The sequence below is a fragment of the Pseudonaja textilis genome, chromosome 3 (assembly GCF_049901715.1).
Source record: "Pseudonaja textilis isolate UNSWEBS1 chromosome 3, rPseTex1.2, whole genome shotgun sequence".
Classification (NCBI taxonomy): domain Eukaryota; kingdom Metazoa; phylum Chordata; class Lepidosauria; order Squamata; family Elapidae; genus Pseudonaja; species Pseudonaja textilis.
In genome coordinates this window covers 173,047,055-173,071,973 of record NC_141992.1, presented here as the reverse complement: position 1 = coordinate 173,071,973, position 24,919 = coordinate 173,047,055, and the positions used below count along the sequence as shown (strand labels likewise).

General features: G+C 35.8%; 1 protein-coding gene across 1 annotated transcript; it reads right to left on the bottom strand.

Moving 5' to 3' along the window:
• Positions 1-637: 637 nt before the first annotated feature.
• DECR1 (2,4-dienoyl-CoA reductase 1) lies at positions 638-24,870 on the bottom strand. The gene is made up of 10 exons (XM_026705993.2): positions 24,276-24,870; positions 7,180-7,379; positions 6,592-6,649; positions 6,379-6,465; positions 4,345-4,492; positions 2,411-2,510; positions 2,118-2,190; positions 1,582-1,728; positions 1,196-1,258; positions 638-778 (listed from the first exon to the last, which is right to left on the bottom strand). Exons 1-10 carry the CDS (start codon positions 24,459-24,461, stop codon positions 719-721), a joined length of 1,122 nt encoding a protein of 373 aa, XP_026561778.2. The 5' UTR covers positions 24,462-24,870; the 3' UTR covers positions 638-718.
• Positions 24,871-24,919: the final 49 nt, after the last annotated feature.

The following is a 24,919-nucleotide window of genomic DNA, read 5'->3' as shown; positions in this document are numbered from 1 at the left end:
CTATCTAACATGCCTATTATTCAATAGTAATATTTGTTACACCAAACTGCCCAATACAGAGGCAATTCCTATCTTCAGATTCTAGACTATTCAAACAAGCGAGAAATCCACTTGTTATTCAAGATAGACTACTGACCATAAACAATAATACAGTCTTCAACTTACGACTGTTCATTTAACAATGTTTCAAAGTTATGGAAGTTTGGATGACCTATACTCAGATTTACAATTGTTGTACCACTCCTGCAATCACATGACTGCAATACAGGCATTTATGATCAGTTGCAGCATCCTGTAGTCCTGTGAACAAGATTTGCAACTGTTTTTGATGATTTCTAGCAAAACAAAAAACAAAACAAAAAACCCACCAACCCTTTGGGAAAGCTGGATTTGTTTAACAACAAGGGGATTAGTTTAATGCCTGTCTAAAAGTTGTCATAAAATCCGATCCAGCTTGACTTACAACCTCGACAACTTATAATAGAAATTCTGGACCCAATTGTGGTTAAGTTGAGGACTTCTCGTACACAAAAAGAAACATTTAATAATTTATGTATGTCTGTTAAAATATTGCCTACAAAGAATGCAACATTGGACTTTGTGAATGTAAAATGAATACACATGGACATACAGATAATTATCAGCCATGGTCATTTTATTGCTAGAATACAGAAAATTTTAGAAAGCAGCTATATAAAAAGTCACATAAAAATGTATGTTATGAGCCTTTTGTTTTTCGTATCATTTGTTCCATGATATTCCACTGGTCATTGGTGACCTAGCATAGAAAAGAAAACACTTTCGTTGAGATGCTGATTTTTTAACTATCATCATGTAGTGTGTTGATATAATGGCATGACCCTGTCAGGTATAATGTTCTTAAATCGCATTCAGTTTTCCAAGTGAAATCAATGGGACTTAAGCTTAGTACTCAAATCAAAAATATATAGTAATACATTAAAATTTTAAGAGGAAAAATAACTCTTAAAAGTGATGGATAGAGGCGGCAATAACCTTATAAGGCATGGATGTTTTTTTTTTTTAACCAAGCATCCAAAGCTGACATTGGGAGGAAAAAGAGAAATACGATGGGAACTATAGCAGAATGGAGGGCAGGATTAACTGATTAGAACACCTGATAGGAATTTTCCATTTTGCAGCCTTTTGTTACAAAGTTTTCCTTGTAAATTATTACCTTACGTAATTCATTGAATTCTCCAGCCATAGACACGTATTCACCACCATCCATTCTAATGACCTGTTAGATTGATGCAGAGGTTGTTTCATTAAGGTATTCAAATTATCAGCTGAATTAGTTTACTTCAGTAGAACTTTTGTACAAGAAGTTCTCAACTTCTGTGACTTACTGAACTGTACTAAATTTGCCCATAAAGCATTCTTTCCACTAGCCATAGGTAGTTTCTAAAAAGTTAAAGAGTGATTCATAAAGCATTCTCTTCAACCCACCGAGCTCCGTGAAAATGCTGCAATTAAACGCCTTCAAGGAATCAGGTGACACTTGTGCGTAATTACACTTTTCTAACAGCAGCAGTGAGCTTCGTGCACAAAGGATCAACTTACTGCTCCATTAACCCAATTCGCGTAATCACTGCAGAGGTAGGTGGCAAGGTTGGCGATCTCTTCCACAGTTCCCAGGCGACCACAAGGAATTCTCTGGATCATTTCTTTCTCAAAGATCCCAGTGGGGTCCAGGCGGCTAAAGGCTCCCTGGGAAAAAAAAAACAGGGAAAAAATTGATGGTTGTAGAAAAAAGATTCATGGCTTGCAAAAAAAAAAAAAAAAAGGAAAAGAAAAAATCACAAGGAAGCACTGCTCCACTCCAAAGTACTCCCATTTCTAAAAGGTGACTCATAATTACAGGAACTCCTTGAGTTATAACACACAGATAGTTGTAAATCGGGTTACACTTCTGAGCGACCCGATTTTATGACCTTTTTGTGATATTTTTGTGGCCTTTGTGGTTCATCAAATTCGCAATTGTTAAGCAAACCAGTGGCTTGCTATGGGCACAGTTTTGCCATACCCAACCCTGTGTGGGACAGTGCTTCTGGTCGCTGCAAAGAACTCAGTTAATTTCTTAAAGAGTAATAATATACCTTTGTTTTTATTGGGCCTGGTTGAATCACATTGAATCTCATGCCGTATCTACCCCACTCAGCTGCAAGAGACCTAGAAATCAACGGAGATTAATTAAATATTCTGCATCCAGAGATTAATATAGCTGCAAAATGTAAGGCTGCAAAATGAGCACAGACTACAGTTTTGTGAAAAATATAGACAGATCTAAAACAAAGATTTACAGAAGAAGCAGGAAAACAGCTAAATTGATCTCTCAAGGAGAGAATCAAAGGTATCAAGAAAAAGTAATGCATTTTTAAGTAGTACTTACTTGCACAGGGCATCTACACCTGCTTTGGCAGAAGCACTTGGTACTACAAACCCAGATCCACTTTCTGCATAGACTGTTGTAATGGCCAGAAATGCTGCCCCTGAAAAATTCAGGAAAAGAAATGTGGGACGTAAGTTATAACTTTGACATGACACTTGACTGAGTTTTTCTTATATTTCTTGTAGAAATCATGACATGTCATTCAAGAGCGAAACACTAGCATTTATATTTAAACCTTTATGGACATGCATGTATCTGTGTATCTGTATCTATTCATGCACGTAATGTAATAATTTACATTTTCTGTTTGTAGACTTTAAAAGCATCCATTTCAAAAAGAATAAGAAATATTATTATAATTTTAAACAAGAAATTCATACCCATATTTACAGCACTATTTTGGTAACAGAAAGAGATGATAAATACTTAATAATTACAAAAATTATTATTTGTACTATTTGTGATTTGCAAATAAGCCACCATCCATTAGACAATTAAACAGATTATTATAATTTTTTTTGTAGCTCAGTTTCAAAGGTTTCAGTTTTGTTGACCAACTGTTAATAAAACAGAAAGGGAGCATATATTTGACCATATGTACTTAAGCAATAAGTACGTACACTTCATGTTGAACATATTACTGGCAATATGAAGTTAAAGAGAAAGTAGCATTAGCAATAGCACTTAGACAATATATAACTTCACAGTGCTTTTACAGACCTCTCTAAGCAGTTTACAGAGTCAGCATATTACCCCCAACGATCTGGGTCCTAATTTTACCCACCTAGGAAAAATGGAGGGCTGAGTCAATTGTCAGGGTTCCCCATTCCAATTAAAAACTACGAGAAAGGCATTTTCTCAAAGTCTCCTTTTTATTAGAGTAGGTATACTGGCACATCTGGGAAAACCCAAATCTGAGAGTTCCGGGTTTTCCCTTAGTAATTGAAAAGTTAAAACCCAACCCCTACACCCATCAGTCCATCACATGGTCCAATCACCAACCGTCCCAACTAGAGACATCCCTTCAACCACTCCTCCTCCAGGTGCAGGAATAACATGATCTTGACTGAAAAGAAGAATGCTATTATATCTAACTACCAACACTCTAAAATCCCCCCCTCCTACTTTCCCAGGCACAGGAATGTGGCCGCGTGGAAGCTTCTAGTTCTAATATGGCTTCCAAAGCTGACATCAACTTTGAGCCTGATGAAATTTGAACTGCCAAATTGCAATCAGCTGGCAGTCAACAGAAATAGCCTGCAGTACTGCACTCTAACCACTGCACCACCGTGGCTCAGTATTTATGTATTTAACTATATGACATATCATTATATTTCAGATAATATTTAGCATAATTAATAATGATCTTATTTTCTTTAAAAAGTGCTTTACAAATGGTAGCAATTGCAAAATAATGTTTAAATAGTCGTATAAAAGTGATGTAGATATTTCCTTTGTTTTGTTTGGCATATGTAGTATCAAGCGAGACAAAGCCAAGATGCTTTGTAAGAGTCAGATAATGATAAAAGTGGTAGTCATTTTCAATAACCATGTTACGAGGGTTTTGTGAAAAGTGTCTAACATTCCATAAAACGACTACATCGCTTGCATAATTTATATCCACAAGCAAAATTTGCTGTATCTGTAATGTATAGTAATGGCAAGAGCTGAACCGTTAGACAGGCTAACAGCAGCTCTTCCTTTGGTACCTGATGACTGTAAAGTAGCTCTTTTTTTTCCTCCAGAAGGTGGACAGGTAATAAAAGTTGCCTCATCTTTCCAAAAGGGTTTGCTATTAACTAACAAAGTATGAGGCCTATTTTCAGAATAATACTATACTAAAAACTTAAATTTCCAGACATCTGCAAGGAAATAAACATAGATGTCACTTGCATTCAGTGATAAAAAGGTGATGTCGATCAATTTGAGTTTACCTTTCTGGGCTTTAATCAATTCTTTTCCAATTTGCAAAGTTACAAAAGCAGTACCATTCAAAACAATGTCAGTGATAGCCTTCCATGCATTTGCAGAAAGACGTTCAGAAGGAGAAATAAAATTTCCAGCAGCATTATTTATTATTACCTGAAATAAAGAAAAATACATTAGATCTGTATTAAATTTGATCTACAGTTTACTGGAAATAACAAATAAGCAGCTACCAATTTCTACACAAACAGAAGACTAGCAATCAAAACTTGTCATTTAAAAGCTTTGTAGACAATATGTGACTATTTCAATATAGTCATGAGAAAAACATGTCTGAGGGGTATACATGGTACTACCCCTCTGACAGAAATTTCAAATACTTATTCCTTATAATTTTCTACCAGACTCTAACATTAGCAGGAATTGTTCCCCACCTCTCAATGGGGATTTGTTTTTAGCAGTGAGATTCTAAGATTTCTTCTTTCAGTCTAGGTGTGATACCACCCTCATCAACAATGAAGAATAAATTAAACTAAATGTCTGAAGTTTAAATAATGCAGTGTCCTCCCAGATCCTCTCTAATGATGTTCGAATCCTGTGGACCTGACCTGATGTACCTGATTCTAATTTTAGATATTTTAGATAGTGATGAATAGAGGAAGGTACTTATGTTTTCCACATGAAAAATCTGCATTGAGGTTTACTTAAAATTACTCAATGGACTATAAAATGCAAATGTGCATGATATTTGTTATATCTATCAGTATTGTTGTATATGAAATAGGTTAATAAAAAAAAGTCAATGGTGTGTACTTCTCCAATGACTATGTCTAAATTTGCTAACTGGCAAGTAAAACCATGCTAATAGTAAAATAATATTTACAAGTCAACCACTATTGCTTATTCCAGTGTTTCTCAACCTTGATATGATGGGATGTGCAGCTGGAGAAGGAGGGGAAGGGAATGCTGGCAATAGCACTATAGCTTCCCAGGGAAGAGGCACAACATTCCACAGAGGACCCCCAAACAGAAGACTGCAAAGTCCTGAAGTAGATGGGGAAGGGAGGAAAAGGTTCAGGGTAGCCACACGCTACAATCTCTCAGAATATATCTACTAAGTTGGGAGGTTATATTTAGCTTGGCAAGATTTAGTCTATTAGATGTAAGGAAAGAAACAAGTGGATTTTATCAGATCTCACTGCTTCATCTTTGGATTTGAGCCTGACACTCAGCAACTTTTAGATGGATTTCAATTTCCAGAATTTTTCAGCCAGCTTAGATAATTGTATTTCCAGTTTTTTGTTTATGCATGCTTACGTAAGTGAAATTTTATATTTAAAAAAGCCTTGACATATGTGGCTGGCTGTATATCAGAGGGTAAATAAGCTGTTGTATTATGATACAATGCAATCTATTAAGAATGGATCACAAAGATGTCCCAAATTCTTACTAAAATGTAAGCATTAACATGTCAAAATGAGATCAAGAAATATTAGATAATTTAATAGAAATGAAATCGATCAAAATTAGTTTTTGTCATTAGACATGTCACTCCAAGATCATGACTTTCATTCCAGAAATTAAACCTTGATATAAACAAACCATACTAGGACTTTGCCCAAAACAGTTTGCAGAAAATTATATCAATATGGAAAATGCTATATATTAGAAGGTATGCTCACAATACAAGTCAAAATTTCTATTGGAGATACGTTTAATTAAGAGAGAAGGAACAAATCTTTGAATCTTCTTGACTAGTTTTCTAATAAATTATTTTTCATGAGATTCTGATTTGCTGACCTTATGTCATATTATGGCTGTTGCACTGGATGGGGCTTTATGGGTACTATCAATTAGTATACACTGGCATACAATTATCAATTAGTATACATATGACAGTTATTATTATTATTATTGAAATTACAATAAAAGGCAACTTATATTCTCTTTTGTTTGATTATTTTACCTGTATGACATTCTTTTTTGTTACATCGTACACTATTTTTCCAGGAAATAATAAATTAAACTTTTCAATTACTTACATCAGGATGCCCAGCCACTTCAATTAATCGATTGACTGCATTGGTAACAGACTCTGGATCTTTCACATCACACTGAACTGCATGAACCTGGTAATAAAGTAAAATAATTACATAAGCAGCAGCAGCAAAAAAAAAGTTTAAAGAAATTTAAAAAATAGCTTTGCATACTAGATTCAGATATGGTGCACAGATCTCAATAACAATTTTAAATACCTTATTTCCAGTTTTAGAAGATATTTCTTCTGCTGTTTGATTCAATACATCAAGTTTCCTGCAAATAGTTATGTGAGTTCTTATTGTTTACATAATAAATATTCCATATTTATGACCCTATAATCCTTAATTTGGGATAGAGTTGGGAGTGACTGGATGGAGCTACGTTTACTGGCTGTCTGTCCTATCTGATGCCATGCGGAGTGTTATAATGTATATAATGTTATATACTTTAGAAAATGCAGTTACAGATTTTTCATATTGTTCCTTATATAATGGTTACTCTGTGCTAATTCATAGCAGATTCATGTACCAAAGGAACTCAGATCACAGTCTTGGGATTTATAGGAGACTACCTTAGGTTCTCCGAGAATTTATGGCTTTCGTCAGAGAATGAAGAGGCAAACATGCTTTTGGGAATTTCTCTGAATTTCTCTTATAGTAAAAGTCTATCACTGTTGTGCCTCATCTAGTACAAAACATTAAACAAAACAAACAGGAGTTTATCGAGCAAGGAACAATTTATCATCTGACTAGGACGAATGGGAAATAAAGAGAACATGGAGATGTAATAAGTTTTGTTTTTACCGGCTTGCTATGACACATTCTGCTCCCAGATTAGAGAGCGCACTTGTCATCCCTTTTCCAAGGCCCGTACCACCACCTGTGATAAAGGCCACTTTCCCATGAAAAGCATCTGGTGGCAGCATCGCTTTCTGAAGTGGTGAAAAGAAAGTGCCCTGACCACTCTTCGTTTGATATAGTACGTTTGTTCCATGGGTGAAATGCTGGGGGGGAAAAAAGAAGGACCATTTTAACATCACACTAAGGTAACTGCTACTGTCAATAATAAATGATAATGTTTTCAAGCATTCTGCTTTACATGTCTTGATGTAGCCTTACAAAAACATTTTATGTAAAGTCTGTGACTAAGTTCACTCATTACTTTAAGACATGATTTGCTTAACTTAGTAAATAAATTAGTATTGGTTTATGAAAGAATATGTTTTATAAAACAAAACTGGATTCACACAATAACTAAACAAACATTGCTGGGCAAAGTAAAAGTTCAGCTCATAATTGATCCAACGCTCCTGAAATCAATAACATGTACCAAAACAATATCTTTTCATTGTTTTCTGTTTAGATGATATTATTCTGACAATGTGAACTGCCTGAAATATTATGCTCCAGAGGAAGTTCACATGGTCTGCAGAGGGACAAGGATGCTCTCTCTTCCATTCCTAAATTGATGATCCTTAATTTGAATGTTTATTTACATACTCCACATATTTCTGGAAGATGCTCTGTACCACTACCATTAAAACAAAATCACAATGCTCTCATTTTAAGACCCTTTTCCTATTTTAATGAGTTGTTGCTTCTACCATGTTTCTCCAACAATACGCCCCTCCCAATAGGAAGGCCCAGCACTGTTTTATAGGCATGAGGTGAAATTAAGCCCCGCTGCAAAATTTGGGCCTATTTAAACCATGCATTCCCCGCCATTTCTCACACCGCTTGAACTACACAAGGTGAAGAGAAATGGGGGGAAGGACGGGGGGGGGAACTTGCTTTCAGGAGTGCCCCACAGGTAGCCTCGGCTAGAGCACCCCGTGGGCAGATTCGCCTCTATCGGCCGATAGAAGCACCCGCGGGCAGAATCACCTCACCACCAGCTGCTTTTATCGGTCGATAGAAGCTGCCCGAGGGCAGAGTCACCAGCCGCTTCCACCAGCCAATAGAAGCAGTTGATGGCGAAGCATGGCTATGCATAGGGTTCCCAACGGCAAACTCAATTGCGTAAGTATATTATTGTCAGAGTAAATATCAGACAACCCCAAGATTCCCACTGCATTTCTGCTTTCCGAGCCAGCCGCTCTTCTTCATTCCCTCAGATAGCCCTAATTCCCCCCCACCCCATTTCCCACTGCAACCACTTGGACGGAGTCCCAGGAGTGTCACGGGACGACGCAATCCAGACACTGTCTCTTCTGCTTAGGCTGCCAACTAAGGAAACTTGAACTTTACTCAATTGCTTGGTTTGAAAGAGAGGTCGGAAGGATCTTTGTGCCCCTTGCCATCCACTAGCATCTTTGAGGGGGAAGGTATGCTTCGAGGGGGAACACGGAGATTGCTGTCTGTAAAAATGTAAGCAAAACAGCCTGCCTTTCTCCTACCTTCTTTTCAAGGTTTTGCTTGCAGCCTGACCACTGACAGGGGGTGAGTCTGGCTTCAGCTCTCCCTTGTGTGGTTGCTGGGGTATGCTGGCATCTCTTTTTCAGATAGTACAAGGGAGAGGGTAATCCACAAATATAGTTTTGGCTTCTGCACAGACATTGTAGTGTGCAGTGTGGTTTGCACAAATATGGTACCTACCTCGCCCCGTTCCTGTAGTTTGCCAGTAGAATAAGACAATATACATCTCTTAAATCTCCCATTCCTAGATATTCCAGGACATTAAAATAACTTAAATATTACAATATTCATAGACAAAGGGGGGGGGGGTTGCATGTGTGTTACTTTTCCCCAGAATCCAAATAATCGCAAGTCCAATATTTATTTGCATTTTATTCTACCCTTCCTCCAAAGGGGTTGGGGGGTGGGGTGGGTACTGCATTCTTCTTTAATTAATAATTTTCAAACAAAAAGTAAGATAAAATAGTGCATGGATCAAAATCATTCAAGAGACTTTGTGGCCAAGCACAAAGTTGAACTATTAGCTGTCCCTGATCTAGTGACAAGATTGCTCATCCCATATTTAGGCCTGTGTATATATTTCATTCCTATTGCATGCCTGGTTAGATCCTTTTAAAAAAAGAGTGGCTAATGCTGCCAGTCAGAAACACACTGCAGTTATTTCACCTATTATTTTTCAATAGATTTTTGTCATTGTAGAAAAAACGGAGAAGCAGAAAATATAGACTGATGAGTTGAGTACGATGAAATCTAGATATTCACTTAAATGACAGAATAATTGCACAACAAATGACTGGAAATATCATTGAATTTTATTCCTGTGCTTACACAGCACACCTAGCTGTGTTATGGAATTATTGTACTGTAATCTATTTTCTTCGATTGTTCAATACATCAAATTATAAGTTAATTAAGAAGTCAACTAAGTTGCCTAACAGGATAAATAAGAAGAAGAAGCAAAATCAAAACATTAAACTTTGTACATTGTGCAAATGCAAGCATTAAACTGACAGTTAAATGTTATGGAAATTCAATTCATAAACCCATTTCATATTTAACATCAAACACAGTTCATCAGTCTGTTTGTAAACTGCTCTGCAGCATTTTAGAATAACTCAATAACTCTATTGGTTTCTTGGATAATTACAGGTACCGGTACTCATTGACTGTTGTGTTCATTTAGTGACTGAAGTTACAATAGCACTGAAAAAAGTGAGCTATAACCTTTTCTCACGCATAAGATTGTTGCAACATCCCCATGGTCACATGTTCAAAATTCAGGTGTTTGGCAATTGGTTTATACTTATGACGGTTGCTGTGTCCCATGATCATGTGATCACCTTTGGCAACCTGACAAGCCAAGTCAAGCGGGGAAGCCGGATTCACTTAACGACCGTGGGATTGACTGATCAACTGCAGGGATTCGCTTAACAAAAACTGGCAAGGTTGTAAAAATGGGGCAATATTCCTTTAATAAATGCCTTGATGAGTGGCAGAAAGTTTGGGCTGAATTGTGGCCATTAAGTAAAAGACAACCTGCACCACATTTGGGGAATTGGAACAGAATTAGGAACTTCACAGAAATTTCTCCCTCCTGCTGTCTTCTCCTGTCCTGCTCTTTTAAACTTCTCTCCAGCCTTGGAAATCCTCTCCTGGGGACCCCATCCAATAGGGGACCCCCCACCCCCCCAGATAAATTACACCAACAAAAGAGAGGTGGTGAAGGAGCAGGGACTTTCAGGTTCAGAAACTCTTGGTTAAGCGCAAACTCGGCCGATAGAAGCAGCCTTGTGGCGATGTGAATGCACATGGGGCGCTCTAGGTGGGGGTGCGTGTTAGGAATGTGAGTCAACTAACAGCTATTTGGGATGGAAATATATAAACCAAGATAGACATTTTAATACTGTCTCTTTAAGAGAATCATAAAAGTGAAATTGGGTGCGGTTTCTCAAACGGCCATAAGATGGAGCCAGAAACCTGGGTTGTCTTAGTCTTAGTCTCAGAAGAGAGTGTGTCTGAGTGAGTCTCTCTGTTTTCCTTCTGTTGGAGAGTTTTGCTGTTCTTCCTAATTGACTGATATTCCTGGATTTGATGTAAGTCTGATACTGAACTGTTTTTGACACTGGACTTTGTTATTGGATTATCCCTGGACTGAAAACTGACTGACTAACCTGAGAATGATTTTGGACTGATTGTTTTGAACTTTGCTTAAACCTTTATTGAAAGTAAAAAAAACCATACATTTACTGTACAGTGTATCTGTGTGCTGTGTGTGTATTATTCAAACACTACTCTCAAATATGTCTCCCTGTATGCGCTCATTCTCCTAACGGGGAATTACCTCAACAGTGCGCATGGGGGGAAATTAAGTCACCCCCAAAAAGACAGCCTAGCCATTTTTGGGGGGCTAAAAATCAATAAGGTCCAGCCTTATTTTATGAGAAACACAGTAGAAAAGGATGGTCTTATAGTTCCTTTATAGATGGCACACAGTAACTATATGGCAATAGCAATAGCATTTAGACTTATATACCACTTCACAGTGCTTTACAGCTCTCTATAAGAGGTTTACAGAGTCAGCATATTGCCCCAATAATCTGGGTCCTCATTTTATTGACCTTGGAAGGATGGAAGGATGAGTCAACCTCGAGCCTGGTGAGATTTGAACTGCCAAATTGCAGTCAGCTGGCAGTCAGCAGAAGTAGTCTGCAGTACAACCTTTTAATCACTGCGCCACCATGGCTCATATGCTTCAGAACTTCAAGGTTGATCTGAAATTTGTCCTGCCCTGAATTTTTTTAAGGAAGCTGAGAATAGCTCTTTGACCGGAACTAGTTTTTTTTCATGTTCTTCAATACATAAACTCTTTCAATAAATGTATCATTAATACAGTTAATCACTATTTCTACCAAATAATAAATGCTGGCCTTCAATCCTCAATTCATTTATTTCCCCCCCCTCAATTTTGAAATAAATATTGAATCATTTTTTCATTCTCTTAGTTCCTGCTTTAGCTACACCTAAAATTGATCATCACCAGTTCAAGTCCAATTAATTTCAACTGATCTGTTATGCTTCATTGTATCAAATAGCTGCTTTTAAAATGGTTAAAGGTCAAATTATTTTTAACACACACACGCACTTCCAAATCTAGTTCTTAAGAGTTTTTAAAGATCTTTAAACAATATTATGAATCTAGATAGTCATGCAGGACAGCTATTTAGCTTTGAAGTGGAAAAGATGTTTCACTATTCTTTAAAGAAGCCATGCTTTTTTTTTGAGCTCATACAGTCACTTTACAGTTCAGGTTCCTTTGTGAGCAAAAAATGGCAGGATCTTCAGACAGTGAGAACAGTTTCCTATGTCTAAAGCAGACTCTTGAAATTTCCATTGTTTATAACTGAAGAAGTAGAAGAATAAGAGCCCAGAGCATAGGACACTAAAATTTACTATGTAGATCTACCTAGGTAGGGAAGACCTGTACACAGTCATTCATACTTTCTGTTCAAAAGTATCAACAAAGATGTTAGCATGAATAAGGCTAAAATAATGGTAGAAATTTCTGGAACATTAATGATTATTAATTGCTGGTTAGCGCATTATCTGCAGAATCAAATAATTTAATCAAGCTACAGCTATGTTTTGCCAAAAGTTCATGAAACAGATTTAATTATGTGCCATTTTGCATGGCCTAAATGTTAAACCAGAGGTGTCAAATTTGATTTCATTGAGGGCTGTATCAGGATAGTGTTTGACCTCGTGGGAGCCGTGGCCAGGGTGGACGTGGTCAGCTCAATGTCACTCATGTTGGGGGCGCCTGTGACAGCCAAAGTGCTCTGCCAGCTCTGATCTCCATTTTCGACTGTGATGGCCTCCTGCAAACCTCTGCCAGCGAAAACAGAGCATGCGGCCCTCCCAAGCTCCGTTTTCGCTGCCAGAGGGTTGCAGGAGGCTGTGGTAGCTGAAAACAGAGCTTGGGAGCCCATTTGTCTAGCAAAAGCACCATAGGCCAGTCCTTCGCTATTTCCAGAAGCCATTAACAACAGCAATTCACTATTTCCAGAAGCAAAAAAATATTTTTGCTTCTAATCTAATAATAAATTTGAGGCCAACAAATATAATTTAGTATATGTCTTATCCAGTCTAATCTGTATGCTTTTAACATCTTCTTAGATTGTTTTAACTCTGTTGCTAATAATTTGAACTTTTTCAAATTATTAACTCTTTCTTTGTATAGATATAAAAACTTCCCCTTTTATGGCCAGTTGTTAAAAGCAAGAAACAGACAGAGATGCACAGTTCTTTTTCAAGGCCAGGGAAAGTAAATATTTCAAAAGCAAGGCAGCTGCAAAGGATGATAATTATGATCTCCCAGATAAGGTGGGAGGGAAAGGGGAGGGGAGTTCTATCCTCTTAAACTACAAAAGACAGAGAGATATATTTATTTATTTTATTTATGTATTTATTTTGTCAAGCAATTATAAGATAACAGGTATAAGTTTTGAATACATGAAAGATACATATAAGAAAAATAAAAAACAATAGGCATGTTGGTGCGCTTATGCACGCCCCCTACAGACCTCTTAGGAAAGGGGTGAGGTCAATAGTAGACAGTTTAAGGTTACAATTTTGGGGGTTTACAGAATCAAGTAGAGTATTCTAGACACTGACCACTCTGTTGCTGAAGTCATATTTCCTGTAATCAAGTTTGGTGTGGTTTACCTTGAGTTTGTATCTATTGAGTTTGTATCTCTTGTATTGTTATAGTTGAAGCTGAAGTATTCACTGACAGGTAGGATATTGCAATATATAATTTTATACACTATACTTAGATCAGACCGAAGGCGGCATAGTTCTAAGTTCTCTAGGTCTAGAATTTCGAGTCTGGTGATATAAGGTATTCTGCAATGGGTAAAGGAGTGGAGAACTCTTCTTGTGAAATATTTCTGGACTTTCTCAATTGTATTAATCTCAGATACATAATGTGGGTTCCAAACTGATGAGCTGTATTCAAGTATTGGTCTAGCAAATGTTTTTTTTTATAATTTTTTTTTTATTTTAACAACAAGACAACATAAACATACCACAAAAAACATAAAAATATCATCCTTCTTCATGAATTTACATACAGTGCATCGATTGGTTTACCACTTTTTTGTGTGGATCCATTTCCTAATCACTAATATAATTATATTACATAATAGCTCATATTATCAATCAGTAATTGTATAACCTAATATCATCACTAAAAAAATCATTTATCTATAATTTTGTTAATTCATATTTTAACGAGATAACTATAGTTTACTTAGTTTATTTTGCAATAAATCATAAGATCATACCAAATCTATCTTGATAATGTTTTATAAAGATAATATCAAGAAAAAAAAATTTATGCTAAATCTAAATATTCTATTATTATGTTTTATTATCTAACCATTGATAAAAAAGATCCCAAACTTCATAAAATTGTTTATCTTCTTGTTCTCTGATTTCAAATGTCAATTTACTCATTTCAGCACAATCCAATATTTTCTTAATAATTTCTTCCTCTGATGGAGTTTTCTCACTCTTCCAGTTTTTAGCAAATACAATCCTAGCCGCTGTTAATTCATGTTTTTGTTATTGGAACAGATGGGCTTTGCTAGAAAATTTATTCAAGCAATAGAAGCCATATATGATAAACAAACGGCAAGAGTGATGATAGAGGGAGATCTTACAGATTCTATTAATATAAGAAAAGGCACAAGACAAGGTTGCCTGTTATCACCTTTGTTATTTGTATTGACTTTGGAAGTGCTGAATAGAAATATTAGAGAGGATCCAAATATAAAAGGAATGAAAATTAAGAAGGAGGAATTTAAATTGCAAGCCTTTGTGGATGATTTGGTTTTTATTTTGGAAGATCCTCTAGGAACATCTTTAAAGTTACTGGAAAAGATAGAGATCTATGGTGAGATGGCGGGCTTGAAAATAAACAAAGATAAAACAAAGATCTTGACAAAGAATATGTTATTAAAACAAAGAGATGAATTGGCAGATTTATTGAAAATTCAAGTTACGAATAAGGTTAAATATTTGGGGATACATTTGACGTCAAGATGTACTACATTGAAAGAGAATAACTATATTAAACTTAAACAACAGATAGCATCTGATTTGAAGAAATGGGAAAATTTACAATTGTCATTGATAGGTAGAATTTCAACAATCAAGATGAATATTTTACCCAGAATTTTATATTTGTTCCAAACCATACCAATCAGGCTTGGTAAAGATTACTTTGAAGAATTAAATAAAATTGTGTTGAAGTTTATATGGCAAGGTAAGAAAGCCAGAATAAAATTAAAACTTCTACAAGATGCTAGAATTAGAGGAGGTTTCGGCCTTCCGAATTGGGAGTTATACTACCAAGCTGCAAATTTAATGTGGGTTAAAGATTGGATAACATTAAGAAAGACTAGATTGTTGACACTAGAAGGGCATGATTTATTACTGGGATAGCATGCTTTTCTGTGGTATAAGGGAACCAAATCGCAGGGCTATTTTAGAAGGCATTATATAAGGGAGTCTTTATGGTTGAATTGGGAGAAAATTAAGAGAAAATGTTATTTGAAAATCCCAGTCTGGTTATCAACCATTGAAGCTTTTTCTTATCCTATAATATATGAGAAGGAACAAACAGTTAGATATGGGGAAATATTGGATGAAAAGAGTGAACTTAAAACAATGCAAAAACTAGAAGAGGCATAAAGATGAATTGGTTTTCATATGCGCAAATACATTCAAGGTATCTTATAGATTCTAAAGCGGAGGGATTTTATGATAAATTGACTGATTTAGATAGGATCTTGACAGGTACTGATGAAAAAGTGATTAAAAAATTATACAGTTATTTGTTGGAAATTTTATTAGAGGAGGAACAAGTTAAAGAAACGATGATTGTTTGGGTGAAGAATTTTGGATGTGGGATTGATTTGGAGAAATGGGAAAAATTGTGGTCTCAAAATTATAAAATGACAATGTCAACAGCTTATAAAGAAAACTTGTATAAGATGTTTTACAGGTGGCATTTTCCCCCGACAAGAATTGCAAGAATGTTTAAGAATAAATCTGAAAAGTGCTGGAAATGTCATCAGATACCTGGCTCATACTACCATATGTGGTGGACTTATGAGGACGCTAGAAAATATTGGACTAAGATTCGCATATGGTTGGAAAAAATGACAAAGACACATATAGACTTGAAACCAGAGATTTTTTTATTGGGAATCTTACCTGATATATATAATAAAAATTTGAAGTATTTGATTGTAAATATATTAACAGCGGTCTAGCAAATGTTTTGTATGCTCTAGTTCAGGGGCCGCCAACCTTTTGGACCTCAGCGGCAACCAAACTCATAATTTTAGATCCCAGGGACCACTAACCAGTTCTGTGGGCGTGGCCTAATTTGTAGGTGTGGCTTGGTGGTCATGTGACTGGCTGGGCATAGCTTGTATGTAAATATTATAAATATTTATATATTGAATTTTTTATAAAAGAGTAACTTTTACCCAAAATCAGGCAAAGCAGGCAGATTGAGTTGCTCACAGAATCACAGATTCATTCAGAGATCTATCTATCTGCCCTTGACTAGCTCAATCTGTCACATAAAATTTGCTTGCAAGCAAACACATAAAATTTACTAGCAAGCAAACTCACAAAATTAACCCACAACACACCATGCATGTAAATATTGAATTTTTTATAAAAAAGAGCAACTTTTACCCCAAATCAGGCAAAACAGGCAGATTGAGTTGCTCACAGAATCATTCAGTGATCTATCTGCCATCAGCTAGCTCAGTCTCTCAAATATGCTTGCCGCGAGTCTGCACTGAATTTGCTTGCTAGCAAACCTTCAGTCCTAAGGGAGGTTCGGCTGTGCTGAGCCGAAGATCTAAAGACTAGCTAGAAGCAAGAAATCCAACCATTTCCTGCTTCCTAGCTAATCTAAATCTCCTGGCATAGCAGAACAGATGATAGTTGGAAAAAGGAAAAACAGGAATTTAGCAGGCAAGTTTATCGGGTAAGGAGTGAGTGGGTGGGGAGGGTTCCTGTGGGCCATGTGGGTGGCGCAGCCTTGTGTTTCTGTGCAGCCTGGATTAATTGCTTTGTGGGGGTGTTCTGGGGATGAGATTTCTCTGCAGCCCACCAAAATTTTCTCACTACTCTAGTTAGTAGTGTGATATCACCAGAGAAAAAGTTATGTAGGATTAGGTTAACAATTCTTAATGCCTTTTTGGCTATGTAGTTACAGTGGGCTCTAGCACTTAGATCATTAGAGATGAGTACTCCAAGGTCCTTGACAGAGTTTGGATCATCAACAGGGTCTTGACTATTCAGCTTGTATTTTATTTTCTGATTTTTTTTTGCCAGTATGTAAGACAGAACATTTATTTGTTGAGATTTGAAGTTGCCATTTGTTTGACCATTCTGATATAGTCGAGGTCTTTTTGAAGGGTAGCAGTATTGTCAGTGGTGTTGAATAGCTTTATATCATCAGTGAAGACAACGCAGTTGCTCTTAATATGATCACAGAGGTTATTTATGTAGAGTATGAAGAGAGATGGTCCTAGAACACTGCCTTGGGGGACACCACTGCTGTCAGGTACAGAATTTGATAGGACGCTCCCAATTTTGACCATTTGTTTGACAGGAATGTTTCTATCCAGTTATGAAGGTGTCCAGAGAAACCATAAGATTTTAGCTTTAGGAGTAGTTTGTCGTGTACCACTGAATCAAAGGCTTTACAGAAGTCTATGTAGATTGTATCTATTGCTTTGCCCTGATTGAGTTGTGTAGTCCATATGTTTTTGCAGTGTAAGAGTTGCAGATTATAGGATAGTTTTGTTCTGAAACCAAATTGTTTATTAGAGAGTAGGTTGTTTGTCTCTAAGTGGAGGATAATGGATTGGTTAATAATTGATTCCATGACTTTACAGGTGATGCAGCATAAAGAGATTGGTCTGTAATTTTCAACTAGGCTGGGGTCTCCCTTTTTGAAGATGGGGATGACTGTGGCTAGTGACCATAGGTTTGGCAAGAAGCTGGTCCTGAAAGATTTTTCAAAGATTATGTTTAGAGGTTCGGCTATGGCAGTGGATAGCTTTTTTAAAGAAGTAGGCACATATTCCATCTGGTCCAATAGATAGATATGGTTTTAGATTGCGTAGTGCTTTTTCAACATTGTCTTCTGTAAAATCAATATGTATTAGATCATTGTAGTTGTCTGTGATTCGACTAGGAAATACTGGGCATGATCCATTGCTGTTTACAAATACTGAGCCAAAGAATGTGTTAAAGAGGTTGGTTTTAATGGTGTCATTGCTGCAGTCTTTACCATTAGGTCCTTTCAATGGTGAGATGGACCTTGAATCTTTTAGTTTGTTGTTTACAAAATCGTAGAAAGCGCGGGTGGAATTGGTGCGTAGGTGGTTTTCCTCTTGTTTAATGTGGTAATTGGTGCATTCAGCTTTTATCTGGTGGCATAATTTTTGTATCGGCTTTTGAAATTGGCAACATGAGCAGATTTGTTTTTCCGCCAAAGTGATTTCTTTTTGAATTTCTTTTTATTCAAAGCTTATTTGAATAAGCTTCCTTACTGTTATGAGTAATTCGTTTTTTTCTGGTTTTGGGAGTTGTTGGATGAGTTGGATGAGGTAGGGTAGGATACGGAGTTGTGGGTTGTGTGACTTACTTTTGATACAATCAGTATGGTTGTCAATGTACAGGTCTTTCTCTCCATTCTTTAGATGTCTTTTGAGTTCTGTGCGGAGTTCACGGAAGTGGATTCTTTGCAGTATGGATAAGTCTGGTCTTGAGCAAAGTTTTTTATGGTTGGGATTGGTTATACAAAGATACAGTGAAAATACAATAAAAGTATAAAGTCCTTTCAAGTTGGTAATATACACAGTATTTTAGTGAAAGTTCAGTGTAAATAAATTACTTTCCCAACAAGTAAAAAGATTACTAATTGTCTTCTTTCCTCAGGGGAGGGGGAGACATTGCATTTCACTTCCCAAGGCAATGTTAAACTCAATGGTAACTCACTTCCCAAGGCAATCCAACAGAAGGTGGGAATGTCCACTTTACAGCACACAATCAGCAATTAACATAAAAATATTATTTAAAAAAAAACCTTTACAGAGTGGAGTTAAAAGCAAAGGCATCCTCTGAGAACAAAGGCTGGACAGAAAAGATGGATAACTTGTCACTCTGGCTGAGCTTACCAAAAAGGTAGAAGTCCACTGAGGAGTTTCCCTCCCTGGCTAATCACAACCATCGAAGGAGCTTCTGGGATGATTCCAAACTGCTTCATTTTCTTTCCCTTCCTTTCCAAATCCAGGAGAGTGCTGCTACAGAAGCCAGCTTCTAGCAGCAAAAACAACCATTTGTCAGCAGGGTAAAAGAAAGCCCAGCTGATCAGGATGCCACGATGGAAGGTGGTGGAAAAAGAAAAAGCTAAGTTTTTTAAACATTTGTCTGAACAGTTACTTTCCTATTCTTTTCAGTATTGAAAAGTACTTTGGGATTAGAATGGGGTAATAATCCCACAGTTGGACAGATCTACTGATATAAGAACTAAAGAAACAGAAGGGAAACTGCCCCAAACCATTTTTGACCTCACTGATATTTTAGGTTTGATTGCTATAAGGAGATGTAAAAAGACTGGTGCAAGATTATACTTTATTTTCAAAGAGACATAAATCTTTTTCTAGAATTTATATGATATGGATTACAAAAAAATTGCTCTACAAAACAACTATAGTGAATATTCTTCCAAAATCTTTTTTCTGATCATAACTCACTTTAAATTTGGACCCAGTCTTTTAAATTGAGATTAAATGAGTCTAGTTTTGCAGAGATCGCAATTTGTTAAAGATTGCAAACAACTATTCCAAGATTATTTTAATAATATTCTAGGCAAGGAAATTAACTTGACAACAATTTAGGATGATTGTAAACCTGTGATACGAGGATATTACATACAATATAATACATTAAGAAAATGGATGGAAAAATCCAAAAATAGTTAGATGAAATCAAATTGAAGAAAGAAAACTTCAAAAATTGCTAGATCTTAACGTTCTTAACCAATTAAAATTATCGCAATCAGGATAGATAAAAAAATTAAAAAATCAGACTTTTTAAAACATTTTTTTTATTTTTATCAAATTTATTTTAATAAAATGTTTTTTGGAGTATAAATTTATCTAAAGATAGTTTTCTATTTAAGATACATTAATAATTTAGTTTATTCAGCATGAAATGGAACTTAGTTATATAGCATGAGGCTGTATGTTTTGCAATATTGGGAGTGTTGGCCAGTCAAAGCATGTCAGAAGAGAAGCTGCTGCAAGACAGACAGTTGCTCTTTAAAATATATGATTTAAATCAATTTGATTTAAATCAAATGCACCCTGATAGCAGCAAAAAAATTGTTGACTGCTTCAGATACAATACCACCACTTTTTTGAAAATAAATCAGGGGGATGGCTGGTGAAAAAATTAAGAAACCATACAGAAAAGATGATAATTAAGCTTGAAGAACGGAATAAAACTTACATGGATAACAAAAATATTCAAAGACTCTTTCAGAACTAGTATACTAATTTATGTAAGAAACATGAAGTTACATTAAAACGTATTGATGTTTACATTTTAACTGCAAATCTATTGGAAAATTACAAGCAAAATTTGAACAGTCTAATAACAACTTTGGAAATAGCAGCAATTAACAGCTAATTTAGGTAAAGCACTGAGATTGGATGGTTTATCAAGTGGTTTCTATAAAACATTTGAAGACCAATTACTTATTCCAATGAAAGATTTAATGAACTCTATTCTACAAACAAATTCTATGTCTGATTCATGGGAAAATGCCTACATTTCTTTGATACCGAAGTATGGACTTCTGTGAAAAAGTACAGATCAATTTCTCTTAACTATGATTATAAACTGTTTACATCCATATTATCTGAAAGATTTTAAAAAGTTTTTTGAGATTACAAACATGATTATATACATGAAGTAGTTTTCTATCCAGAAGCCAATTAAAAGACAATGTGAGAGTAATCTTCCTTTAACTGAACATTTACAACATTATAGTGACTAACAGGTTGCCTGTTTTAATCTTCTAATCTAATCTTCTTAGATGGAGAAAAAGCTCTGATAATTTGAATTGGAACTTTATATTTAAAGTAGTCAAAAAGATGGACTTTGGATTGGGTTTTTTTTAAAGGATTGAAGTCCATTTAAAAACTCCAATAACCATGGATTATGATGGAGATTTGACAAAACCATGTGAAATCCGGAAAGAACAAGACGGGGGTATCTTTTATCCCCCTTATTATTTATCCTCGTACTGGAACTGCTAAACAGGGACATTAGATAAGATGACAGAGTAAAAGGATTACAAAGTAAAGCACATAAGTATAAACTTTGTGCTTTTGCTGATGACTTGGTTTTGATTTTGCAAGATTTGTTAGACATTGAATATGTTATAAGGAAGATTAAAATATTTGGAGAAATGGCAGGTTTAAAAATAAATAAATTAAAGATAATATTGACTAAGAATATAAAAGTGAAAGAGCAAAGGAAATGGAATTTAAAATTGGATTAAACTAATGAAACAGGTAAAGTATTTGAGGATGATTCTCATTAATGTAAATTCTAATTCAAAAGATATAGATCTGAGTGAAGGATTTATAAAATGTTATTTAAGATAAATCTGGAAGACTAATTTTGTATGGTAAAATGGGCGAAAAACTTTGGCTACAATATAATGCTAGACTGATGGGCGAATATATGAACTAATGGTTTAAAATTTACTTTGAATTGCAGTTTTTTTAAAAAAATAAGATGATGTACCGTTAGTATTTGAGCCCCTGGACTCAATATGTATAGAGAGATTTCCAACAACTTTTGGAAATGCAACCAAAATCCAGGCACATTCTATTTATGTGGTGGTCTTGGAAATATGCTAAATCATTCTGTATAAACATAATATTGATAATGCAGAAAATATTTAGAATACAAATATTAATGAAACCTGAAGCTTTTCATCTAGGTATTATGCATAAAACAATTGAAAAAGAGTTTGGAATGTTATTTCTTTTCAGAGGGACACCAACTGTTGAAGAGTGGGATTGATTGAATTAGCACAGATGGCAAAATTAACTGTTCTGATTAGAGACAACAGATGAGACAAATTTATAAGAGACTGGAAGCCATTTGTGGATTTTCTACGGGTTAAATACAATGACAGATGGTTAACAGAAGGATTTGAAGATTAGCTTTTAACTTTGGGGTAACCTGTTGACTATTGATGTTGGGTCAATTTGATTATTAGATAGATTTTCATATTAGGGATATTTGTTTATGTAATAGCATTTTTTGTTAAACACAATGGAAATGTTTATAAGTATTTGTAGATTCATTGTATAAGGGGAAGAGAATATATTAGACTTTTTGTATCTTTCAGCATTCAGCTGGGGTGGATTTTTTATGTTTAATGTAGATGGATTTGATATTTGGGCTATTTTTCTTTTTTGCACCCAAGTTTTTTTTCTTTTTGTTGCTTGTACCGGACGTTTGTTAGTTTGTTTCTTTTTTCCTTTGCTTTGTATTTTATATTTGATGATAAAATAACATTTTTTTAAAAAAGAAGTAGCTTCTGATAAAAATAAGCATTGCAGCAAATTATATTCTACTTCAGTGTTAAATTTGAAGTAAATAAGAAAAAATCTCAGTGTTAAAAAAAGGCTGGTATAGGTGATACATGTACAAAAAACTGGATAGTTTTAGCAAACTACAATTTGAAAGTATGAACATTGTGCATGTTGGCCCAACTATGCTGCTCTTCATGAAATCATAAAATTGAGAAAAATGGGTAAAGGTAGGTTAAAACTATTATTGATATTAAGAGGGGATTATGGTGGGTAAATTATAATATCCTTATAAATAAATTATAGCTCATCTAAAAATTAGGTAAATCATCCACATGTTAAATACACACAATTTACACAGGAGCTTTAAATTATTAGCAAGCTACTTCTTTTACCCATAATTTGAGCTGTGTTTACAGACAAAATTCACAGAAAAACATCTCCACATAATATTTTCCTTTTTTCTATTAAGTGATTCATTAACATAACACATGTATTACTATTTGATTTATTTTCACTCTTGTAATCAAAAGGCATTTGTTAGTATTGCCATATCTGTATCTGTATTTATTGATTACTTGTACAACTTAAGTGCAACATAAGCATAAATAGTAGACTGACAAAACCAATCATAAAGTTGTAAACAAAAACAAAAAAAACCTGTATGAGAAATGGAGTCAATTGGGAAACAAAGATTCTAGACTGCTAAGAGCTCTCTAGGGTAAAGGTTATCCACAAGTTAAAAAAAAAAGTAAGTTACTAACCTTTTAAGTGATGGAAAAGAGGGGTGAAGACCAGCAGGAGCTAACCTGAGCAATAGCAGCAAATATTTTTTTAACTAGTGCCCAGCCAAAGTTCATACCTTTCAATAATCCACCAAATGTTAATAATTTGTTATAGGTGTATTAGTAAGAAACAATTACTAAAACGTTTCAGAAAATTCGGTTTTAATAAGCTTAGGTGTTGGCCTTACATTAGAATGATTCAGTACCTCACTCAAACTTAATTCTGTGCACTACTCAACTATAGCATTTTAGGCAATCTATAGTATTATAATCCATATATTATACTCTATAGTACAGTAAAGAAAAGTCAGCCAGATCTTCCCTTACAACATGAGGCAGGCTCCTGCTTATACATACATACATATAATATACACATACATACATACAACATATGATGTAATACACTAAATTAAGATAAAGCCTGAACAAAATCACTATAATATGCAGCCACAGAATTTCAATGGGAAAGATATGAGGCATATATGGACCATATACCCCTTATAAAGATGGGATACGGAATATAGACTACCTCCAACCTTGGGCAACTTTCTGTCTTAATAGAGCGGCTAAAAGTCTATACATACGGCGACCGAACTAGATATTGCCTTCTCCAGGTCAAAAATTGGCAGCAGTTAAGAACTCACTGACAAAAAGGACTATTATTATATATAGAGAGAAGACTGAAGTGACGTACTGAACGCTTCCTTGAAAGCCAGGAGTGAGTTAGTAGATAATAGTTAAACTTTTGGGTTTAATTATTACTACTTACTCGTTTCGGGGGGGCGAATCCTAACTTGTTTATTATTCCACATCTGTCCAGAAACGGCGTATCTTTAGCTGCACTTCCAGGGGTCTTTTTGGGCGGGGGGCAAAATGAACGCTCAAGGGGCCGTTTTGGGACTCCCTATACACGGCAATTGTAAAACCACCGCCTTCCTGAAGAGAGCTGGAACGGTGCCCGAAGGAGAAGAGGAGATTTTGAGCTTCTCACCCGCACAGCCGCCGAATAAAGCCGCGGAGCAAATAAAGTCCGCGACCCAAACCGAGCGAACACAGCCATCTTTCCCTCAGCAGCTGCGCTTCGGAAACGCCTCCAAGCTCCTCGGTCTAAAAGACCCCGGGCATGAGACCGGGGGGCGGGGCTTCGTAGGAAGCCCCACCCTCCCCGCACGCCCATCTTTTGCGGAGAACAGCAAGTCACGCCCTTCCCGCAAGGCAAAGGTGCTCCCACAGAAGCTAATCCTTCGCTTAACTTTGACTGCAGATTTACCGCCGCGCTGAGCCAAGTCCCCGCCTATCGTCGAGAGATATTTTGTAAAACTTCGCGTGCAGATTCGCCTTCTCAGCACTGAGATAAAGGCCGGTTTACAATGGTTAAAGTATTTAAACAGCAAAATCGATTAAAAAACCCAGCCCGGAATAAACTAACCCCAAAATCAATACATATAAAAATAGTAAAATAATAAACACAAAATAATAATAAAGTAACCAAAAAATAATAATAAGCTTCCTCGAGTCTACTTCGACTCCTGATTCCTACAAAGCAAGGGTCTTCAAACTTGCCAAGTTTAAGACTTGTGGACTTCAACTCCCAGAATTCCTGTGCTAACAAGACTGGAGGAGGAATTCTGGGAG

Coding starts and splice junctions, on each gene's coding strand:
- DECR1 (XM_026705993.2), bottom strand. CDS start 24,461: ATGGGCGTGCGGGGAGGGTGGGGCTTCCTACGAAGCCCCGCCCCCCGG. Junction 6,466..6,591: donor CTTCTAAAACTGGAAATAAG/GTATTTAAAATT, acceptor CTTTATTACCAG/GTTCATGCAGTTCAGTGTGA. Junction 1,729..2,117: donor CAGGCCCAATAAAAACAAAG/GTATATTATTAC, acceptor TTTTTTTCCCAG/GGAGCCTTTAGCCGCCTGGA.